This window comes from Frankliniella occidentalis, unplaced genomic scaffold, assembly GCF_000697945.3.
Source record: "Frankliniella occidentalis isolate FOCC.00 unplaced genomic scaffold, Focc_3.1 Scaffold273, whole genome shotgun sequence".
NCBI lineage: Eukaryota > Metazoa > Arthropoda > Insecta > Thysanoptera > Thripidae > Frankliniella > Frankliniella occidentalis.
In genome coordinates, this window is record NW_026267399.1 from 213987 (window position 1) to 223514 (window position 9528).

The 9528-nt window shown below is 56.0% G+C and overlaps 1 protein-coding gene across 2 annotated transcripts in view; it reads right to left on the bottom strand.

Annotated features, from left to right (window-relative positions):
- Positions 1–9528, bottom strand: part of LOC113218226 (dipeptidase 1-like) — a 192473-nt gene that overhangs the window by 77259 nt on the left and 105686 nt on the right. For both annotated transcript variants that reach the window (XM_052273454.1, XM_052273453.1), the window contains exon 3: positions 3710–3851. In XM_052273454.1, the coding sequence (XP_052129414.1) occupies positions 3710–3851 (142 nt within the window). The remainder of the gene's footprint in view (positions 1–3709; positions 3852–9528) is intronic.

A 9528-nucleotide genomic window follows, 5' to 3' on the forward strand; every position in this document is an offset into this window, starting at 1 on the left:
TGCATTCAATAGTATGTCCTCGTGGCGACATCTGTAGTGGCCATTAGCCGTCTGGCTTTCAGGCAGAGGGCTGGAGATAGAGGGAGATAGGACGACATAGAGGGAGAGAGAGAGAGGGACAGAGATAACAAGTGCTCTGAAACTCTTCCCTCGCCCGGCGCGAAGCTGGCTGCGGGTGCTGGTCGCACCACACCACCACTCTCGGCACATAATAAGATGTCGCTGACTGAGGCGGTGCGCTGGAACCCCATCCTGGAGGAGAACATCAAGGCTACACGAGCCGGACCAGAGCAGAGCCGAGCCGACCTCAAAGACCAAAGCGCGCCATGAAAATGTGATTCACTGCGGGATAAGACCCCCTGCACCCTCAGCGCCGGTCGGCCGGTCGGTGCTGATCGCAGCCTGAGCTAGGCCCCTTGTGGCAGGCCCTTGTGGGCGGCCGGGCCCCGGGCCCCGGGCCCCCAGGGCGGCGCGTGGCGCGGCCGCCTGCCTTCGACCCTATCCCGAACGGTTTGGATCAGAAGATGCAAAGTAGTGTGTCCGGATTTGGATAACGCAAAATATAGAGGATTTCCCGGACGGATGGATCCGAGTAGGCAATACTGTAGCCTAAAACTTTAGTTGAACTATGCAGCTTCATCGCGGGCAGTTGTTCTATTAATGGCAGATTTTTATAGTTTCATTGCAAACATTTTGGAAAGGGAGGGGGGCGGGGGTAAAAGCAACTTCGCATACACGGCAGAATCAAAAAGTCGCAAAATTTCCGTTTTTCTGCAAAGCAAGTGTTAAAAACGCGTGCAACGACTTTTTGGCTCAAGTAGCATCCTCGAAACGCTGCATAGTCTCTTCTTTTTTTCTTGCCATCGGGCCTCTTTGCAGCGTTTCATACCTTTCTCAAGGCTGCCGATTTCGCCACAAGCTCCTAGAGGGGCGCCGCTTTGCGCAGCGCGGCCCGGCCCGGCCCGAGGGGATTAATTCATCACTGTGCACTGCAGTGTCGGCCTCGCCCTAATTCCGGCCGCACGCCGCGCCCCGCCGGAATGCCGAATGCGCCTGCTTCCTTTCGCCCGCTGCTTCCACCCCTGCTGCTGCTCCTTGGCCTCTTCCTCGGGACCGCACAGCTGCTGCTGCTTCTTGGCTTCTTCCTCGGAGCCGCAGCGCTGCCGCCGCCGCCGCCGCCGCCGCCGCCGCTGTTGCCTCAGAGTGCATCACGGAGGTCGGAGAGACGCCGGCGCAACGTCAGCGCGCCCCCCTCCCTGGGGCCATCCAATACAGAGTAATGTAAACTGCCTTTGCACGGACCGTCGGCGCCGACCGTCGCTGCTGCTGCGAGTGTTTGGGACTTAGGGGGGAGGGAAAAGGGGGAAATCGCTCGGTCGCGAAGGTTCAGCAGGGAGAGGAGCAGGGGGGAGTGAGCAGGAGACGGGGGGAACGGTCCACTCCAAAAGAGAGAAGGGCCTGGCAGGCAGGCAGGGCCGCACGGGCTGGACAGGACGCTCCTTCACCGAGTGTCGGCCGCCGACGTCCCCCGAGAGTGATTGACCGATCCAGACCCGATGACTGAGGCTCGCCCCGCCCCGCCACAATTTCCTTAGCCTGCAGACCGTCAACACACGGCGAGCCTTCTCCTCCTTCTGCCCGGAGAAAAGTATTGCGCGTGTATTGATTTCTCCTTCGTCATGCTGTCAGGCGGCCTGCGGCCTGTAGCGCTCACCAGCAGGCTGTGGGGGCGGAAGAGGGCAGCTGCCGGAAGAATTTTTTTCTAGTGGGCAGGGTTGGTTACAACAATCCTGACCTGCACCAGGCGGCAGAAGAAAGATTACTCCGGCGTACCGATGATTTTCGCGATTCACTGTTAAACCCTTGCGAACAAATTTTGCGTTGTTTTCATACAAAGAATTTTCTTTGAATTTTACTATTTTCATTGAAAGAGATAGGATTTCACAAATATAATTCGCAATAAAATCTTTGCCAGCTTACAAACCACTACACTCTAAATGTCCAAGGACAATTTTTGTAACTAGCACCGGACTTCTGTGTGCATAACTAGCTCAGATACAATATTGTTACTACCAACACACATTTAGTGACTAGCAAGTCACAATATTGTATCTGAATTTAGTTATGCACGCAGAAGTCCGGTGCTAGTTACAAAAATTGTCCTTGACATTTAGAGTGTATGGAATTGTTTGTACAAATACTTTGTAAGCTACAAAGGGAACGCTTTCTGTTACAAAAATTGCCCTAATTGATCGCAGCTGCAGCTTACAAAATTATTTTCTTTTAGTTTTTTCAATTCAACCCTGAATTGCATAGGTAATAGTCGGAGGGTTCCTAAAAAAAATTTTTTCAGTGACCGTGACCGCGAACGGGTCCAGCTCGCCTGCGCGCGTTTCACTCGGCGCCGCAGCCCGCCGACCGCCGTAGGTAAATGGGACACACACGGCCCATAGAGCCGGACGTTTCCAGCGTCCGCGTGGATTTTTCATGAGACGCAGGGCGTGCCGGAAGGAGTGCACTAGTGGTGGAAAGTGGGGTGGTGGGGACACACTCGAGCGTAGGTATCAGGCCGCGGCTTCTGTCTGCAAGCGAGTGCTCGGCCAACAACGAAAACCACTTGGTGCGAGGGCCGGGCCGGGCCGGGCCGTAGCCGCCGGGGAGAACAGCGGGCCGCGCGGACGTGCTCGTTGTGCGTGTGAGTGCCGGGCAGTAGAAGGGCCCGAGCCGCAGTCACACGCAAACCCTCCTTCGTTATGACGACATAGCAGCAGAGCAAGTCGTGAACTCTGTACGACGGTCTTCATGTGTGCGCCGGGCTATCGTAGGGGGACGCACCTTTGGTACGGCGGCATAGCTGGCCTGGCGCCGGCAGGCGAGCTCCCGGCCCACCCAGGCCAGGCCCCAATGCAGCCGCACCCGGTCGGGACCGCTCTACACTGTCCACCCCAATCCCTCTTGCTTTCAGAGGACCCCAGACGCACGGTGCATAACAAAAAGGAACCACCCGGCCCCTTCCCTAAGGCGGTCGGGTTGCGAGGGGGTGGGTCGGAGGGGCGCGGGGGGTGGCCGACCAGGCCAGCGCAGCAGCTCCAATCAGACCCGCTATCGCCCGGGCCGGGCGTCGGCCGCTCCCCCGCAAGAGTGTGGCACTGGGTCGCAGGCAGGCCAATTCATTCTTCACTAACGCCACCCCCTCCGATCCCTTTCCCTATTTTTTTTTTCACCCCGACCGCTTCCCCCCCCCCCCCTTTTCTCTCCCAAATCCTCGTCTCAAATTATATATTCATCAAGCGGGGTCGTCTTCGGCCCTGAATTAAATAGATGTGATTATTCGCACAAAAACAAACGAGGAGGAAGGCCGAGCTGCAGGGTGGGCCCAGGAACCGACAACAAACCCGCGTGACACAAATGAATAAGTTTAGGAAGCAACACCGCGAAGCACTTGGTGAAGGTATCACGTCACGATTACAAAAAAAAAAAAGAGGTTTACTAGCAATGCTTACAGAAAACTCATTTCAGACCGCAACCTTGCACGGTCAACACATATTTTTATTTATCGAATCATGATTTTCACATGTAAAATATTTCATCAAAATCAAAAATTCTAGTCGATTTTTAGATGTTTTTTTTTAGGTTAAATTAAAATTGCTGTGTTATTTTATGCCTTGTCATGGATAGAGTTACGGACTCGCAAGCCAAATCGACTCACCTCTCGCCTCGGGCGCACTGTCCTTGCTCGAGCAGGACGACGCCGAGTCCGGGTACCCGAGGTGGATGTGGGAGTGCGACAGCGGCAGGCGGCCGTTGCAGCGGGGGGCGGCCACGTCCGGCAGCTCCGACAGGCACGTCGTCTGCAACAAGGAAACACACTACGGTGAGGGCGGGAGCCACACAAATCTCCATCTCCGTCTCGTCGTCCCCGATCAATGCTGCCCGACGTGAAGGTGCGGACGCCGTGCAGCAGGCGCACAGCACCCGGGCACTACGGGTGCGCTCGCCTTGTTGATTTCCATCTTCCATTTTTATCGCCGTACCGCTCGGCTCGACACGGCGTGAATTTAATGGGCGGCAGTGGAGCCGGCCAAGAGAGAGAGAGAGAGAGAGAGAGAGAGAGAGAGAGAGAGAGAGAGAGACAGAGAGAGAGAGAGAGAGAGAGACAGAGAGAGAGAGAGAGAGAGAGACAGACAGAGAGAGAGAGAGAGAGAGGCAGACTCCCACCATACATCTTTCTTCCTCCCACTCCCCCAGCCGCCGTGCTTGTGGGGGATGAAATACGCACTCACGTCCGCATCCTTATACTACTGCTACTGCTGCTGCCCCGCCGGGCGCCCTAAATTTACCACTTTCTTGCCCGTAAGAAAATAATATTTCCGAGGCGGCAGCAGCAGCATTGCATGTGGGACACTTGAGCCGTATACGCAGATGTGGGTGCCCCCCACCAGCACCCCCATCACCACCCCACCCCCGTCCAATACAGTGGGACGCGTCGTCGAGGTATATTTTCAAGCAAACTTTATGGGGGCGCATAAAACGGGGGAACGGAAGAGGAGGATGTGTGAAAGGGGGTGAGGGGGACTGCGCGAGGGAGCCTGTGGTGTTACTGTGGAGGATGAGGTGCCTCTATGAGTAGGTCTGAGTGGCGAGAGTTGCTCACTGGCCGGATGAGGTGCCAGGTGGCAATGGGTGGGGTGGGGTGGCCTCTTAGGGCTGGGCTTAACACACCCCGATGACGAGCGTAGTAGAAAGCAGCAGGTCATTCATTCATAGTCAATATAGAAAGGGAGGAGAAGGGATGGATGGAGAGACAGAGAGCCGAGATAATGGGGAGGGTAAGAGTGAGTGAGAGAGAGACCACAGCAGCAGCAGGGGCCCTTTATCACAACGTAATTGCGTTACAGCTCGCACTACGCCCCCCCCCCCCCAACCCCTCCTCTGCATTCAACTTTAAAGAGGGTACCTCTCCCGCTCTCCCTCCACTTCTAATGGACAAAGTAGCGCACACCAGCACGGCAGCCGGGGCCGTGGGCCGGCCACTGCGGCGGCAGGGGTCAGCGCCAGGACGGGCACGGCGGACCACCTCTGAGGCTGAGTGAGGGAGTGAGAGAGCTGTGAGTTCCTATGATTTCTGAAGAAAAAGAGACAGGCTCGCCTTGCACTTTTGAAAATATTTGTGGCTTTTACGGAGAAAATTTTCCACGAGTAAACTTTTAAAATATTATTGTATTAATACAGATACAGTGCGCTGACTTACTACCCTTCGCCAGAGATGTATGAATGGTCTTACATTTAAAATAACCGAGACAATAACAATTAATATAATCGTTGATTATAATAAAAATCGTAAATTAACGAAGATATGTTTTTCTCAGTTTCATTTGAAGACAGCTTGGCGTTAGAACAGTGCATTTTAAAAACCTTAATAGACTCACGCCGAAAATGTTGGAAATTGTAGCATAGGACAGGACATTCTTACAGTTACAGCTAAAACGCCTAGAAAACATTTCAAACAAAAGCAGAAGTTGTGTTTGTGTTTCTGAACCTATATATCTGCGAGGCTTTCTGTTTGCGCAGCAAATTCACAGAAGAGTGAGGGAATTCCAGCTCTCGGATGCCGAACAAAACGAGTGCGTAGACAGACAAACAGGAAAAAATTACTCTGATATGTGGAGGACATCGAACAAACAAACTCTGGCAAGCGCAGACTAGGACTAGCCGCTCGAACCGACCACCACGCCCACCTAGCTAATATGAACGATGGAAAGTTGTAGGCAGTTTTGCCGACAGGAATAATACGTTGCTTGAAACAACAACGCGCCTGAAACAAAACGCGGTGCTTAGCAATCGGACCTCCCACCCATTCCATGGAGCAGGGTGGTCGGTAGAGAGGCACGCACGCACAGCCCGGGCGCCAGGTGGGGCGAGAGAGCAGAGTGAGTGAGTCCATTTCCAGATTACCTGTGCGACGCAGCGACGCACCGCGACACCCAGGGCTTGCTTGGCGTGCCTCGACGTGGTGGCGCCGCGGGCGGGGGCGGGGGAGGGCGGGGGCGGGCGAGCAACCGCGTCACACAGAGTTTACCTCCCTCCGGGCGCCCCCCCGGTATAATCAAAGATGGCAAGGCAAGTGGCGCCGCTCGCACAGAGAAAGCCGTCACTCAGCGTGATGGCCGCATTGACTTGGGCCAAGTCTGTGCCAACGCAGCGCCCTCCAGTGAAACTGGCGTCCCGTTATTCGCCCCACACGCCTCGACGCAGGTGCGAGGTGTGTGATGTATGAGGCCGAGGATAAAACAGGACGTCGACGCGCTAAGACGCCTCTTGGTTAATTAGTAGCTGAGATTGTGATAAATTTTTAGAGCGCAAAATAGTACAGTACACGAAAAACACTGACACGACAGAGATGGAATGAAATCGCAGTTTGCCCACCGTTACGACAACAAGTTTCCAGCGAAATGTTTCATGAAACTAATTTTAACATTAATGCGATGGGATCACTGGCGGAAGAAGTCAGGCGCACCGACAGAGTCACGAGTCACGGCTGGCCCACCCTGTCCGCCACCAGCCACCGATCCGCAGAGCGTGCCGCGAAATCGGAAACGAGGCTCTTGTTAGGAAGCAAACAAAAAATTTCAATCTCTTTTTATTTAATTTTTTTAAAGCGCCTCGTCGTTTTCTCCGCGTGTTGACGTTGAATTCGCTTGGAGCGTTTGGGGGGGCGCGGCTGGGAGGTACAGGAACTAGAATTACTCATAAAACAGAGAGCGCCAGCATCGGGACGGAGGGGGCGGGCGCGCGCCGTCCAGCCCTCCTCCATCCGCTCGGGGCTGCCAACATGCTAATCCGCACATCGGTGAGTCCGCGCCGCGCCGAGCCACGCCCTTATTAAACCGTGAACCCGACGATAAACTTTTTATGAAATTATCCGACAACTTTAATACGTGAGCGCGTGCAGCGCACAAGCTGACCTGTGGCCCCGCGCGCCGCGCGGCCTCCGGAGGTACAAGTGAGCCTGCTCACTCGTGTTTGTCGCTCTCTCTCTCCTGCATATAATGTGCCCCGAGTGACCTTCTTAGACCAAGTATTAGCACGTCACCTGAAGCTGGTACGCCAACCATACGTCAACATCCCCTAATGAAGAGTGGAAACAAAGTGGCAGACAGATACCGACACACAATTGCTTGCTCGTGTGCACCTGACACACAAGCAAATATAGAAGACAGAAGAAAATGCAAGAGATGTGAGGTGCTGTCAATGTCTTCAAATTCTTACGAAAGCAGGATGCGACCAATTAAGAGGCCAGCCTTTCTCTCGCGTGCGCAATCTCGCGGCTGCTGCACCACATGATGGGGTGTTCACTTTTTCTCACGCAACTGCGGCGGCGCCGCCGCCACAGCCGCGCTTTCCCTTTATCTCAGGCTTATCCGTAAATGAGAAATTAAAACACCGTCTGGGGCGCGGGGTGCGATGGGGAGCGGTGGCCGGGGGCGGGCCGGGGGCGTCAGGGCAGGTCGGCAGGTCCGCAGGGGCGGATCATGGTCTGCAGATTAGGGCGGATGGCATGAGGCTGGGGGCAGCCAGCCGACTCTCCAGGCTCCCGTTGGAGCAGCCGGCGGCGGCCGGGGCTGAGGCTGGGGCTGAGGCCGGGACTGAGGCCGGGGCCACGCGCTCCCGGGAGGACCATCAGCGGACTTATCTCTCGTGACTCGCTGCGCGCGCTGCCGTCATGTCTTGACATAAGCCGCGCCAGAAAGTGGCTCAGCATCGGCGGCTTAGTATCAATTCTTGGGGGGAAGGGCAAAAGGGAGAAAGGGCACGGGACGGACGGGCGCTTCCCCCACACGGTCGGCCAAACAAGCGGGGGATTTGAAAAGCGGCACCGGGTACGGTAAACGGAGCCCCAGCCGTCTGTGGCACTATGTACCCGTGCCGAGGATGGGGGTGGGGGCAGGGCAGGGTTGTGGTCAGCCGGGCCGGTGTGCCCGGGGGGTCTAATGGGCCCCGGCCCTGGCAATATCCTGACGGAGCACGTCATGCATAAGACGAGCAGCAGCAGCAGGAGGGGGAGGAGGAGGGGGGGGGGGGGGGGGGGGGGGGGGGGGGGGGAGGAAGAGGGGGAGGAAGAGGAGGAGGAAGAGGAGGAGGAAGAGAAGGAGGCTGGTCCTTAGCCCTTCAGTGCTCGGCCAGGCGACCACGTGTTCGTGTCCGGGGTTCGCATATCAATGCCGAGCGGACCGGGTGCCCGGCGGTCGTCGTCGCCCACGTCGTCCACCAGGCCGGTGATGACCTCCACTACCTTGAAGGGGTCCCCGAGCAGCAGCAGCAGCGCCCGCTCGGCCCCCGCTGCACTATACAGCGTTTCCCCTCCGGTCATAATGGCACGCTCAAATGAGGCCCGTTCAAATATTGGTCCTGCTCTCGAGCTGCGACCGCCGGCGCGGCGTGGTGCACTTGGGTCGGTGCAGTGTAGGGGTGGGGGTAGGGAGAGGGGTCCGGCCCCAGCTGTGTACAGGGGAGATCACCGCGGGAACAGCACACCCTCGGGAGATAGTGCAGCAGCATGGAGCCGGTCCACATCGGGTCCTAAAAAAACAAAAAAAAAGGGGGGGTTCTAAGAAACTCTTTGCCAATGTTTTTTTTTCTTTTTCTGAGCACGAGTCTATATGAGTGCGAATTTAAAAGGCATCTTGGATTTATGTTGATCACACGCGTAATTCACAACAAACGCGAAAATATTTATTCTTTAACAAAGTTTCAACCATATGTTATAGCAAAAATGGTATATTATCCAGAAAAACTCCGAAAGGTTCACTGTATTTACGGACCACATACAATTCGACATTAATTACCTTTTAGTCGCTTTTAGTCATAGTAACCGACTAACCTTTCCTTTCTCTCTTTTTAAAAGTACTGCCAAAGTACGGTGTACAATGGCAGAGCGTGGCAGAAGTGTGCAAGCAGGACACTAACAAGCCGCAAGTGCTGCGGCGAATGCGGCGAGGGGGGGAGGGGCGTGCTCGCGAGTGTAGCGGAGGCAGCAGCAGCAGCAGCAGCAGCAGCAGCGGGGGGGATCAGTGTGAATAAAGCATACAGGCCGTGCGGTCCGCCGCTGCCACCGCCGCCGCTGCCCTGACAAACATTCCCCTGACAGGGCGCAAAAGGTCATATTCTGACGGGAAGCGCCTGTTTTATTGAGCGGCGGAGAGAGGGGGAGAGAGGAGGCGCCACTGCCGTACGCGGCTTGGATCCCTGATCGCTCCGCGTACGCCGCCGCCGCGGTGCACGAGACAGCGCCGCGAACATCATGTGGATCATCAAGAAAGACTCTGCGCCGCGGCCAAAGTGAGCGCGAGACTCGCGAGTCTTCCGCCTTCTTCTCTTCGGCAGGGCGCACCCGCCAATGCCAACAAACAAGAAAAGAACTATCCACCGCATCCCCCGGCAGCACCAGGGGCAGTGTATAATCTGGGGCGCCTTGGCCCACGGCGGCGAGCGGCGGAGCCCCATCACCGCGGGGCGGGGCGGGCCGGG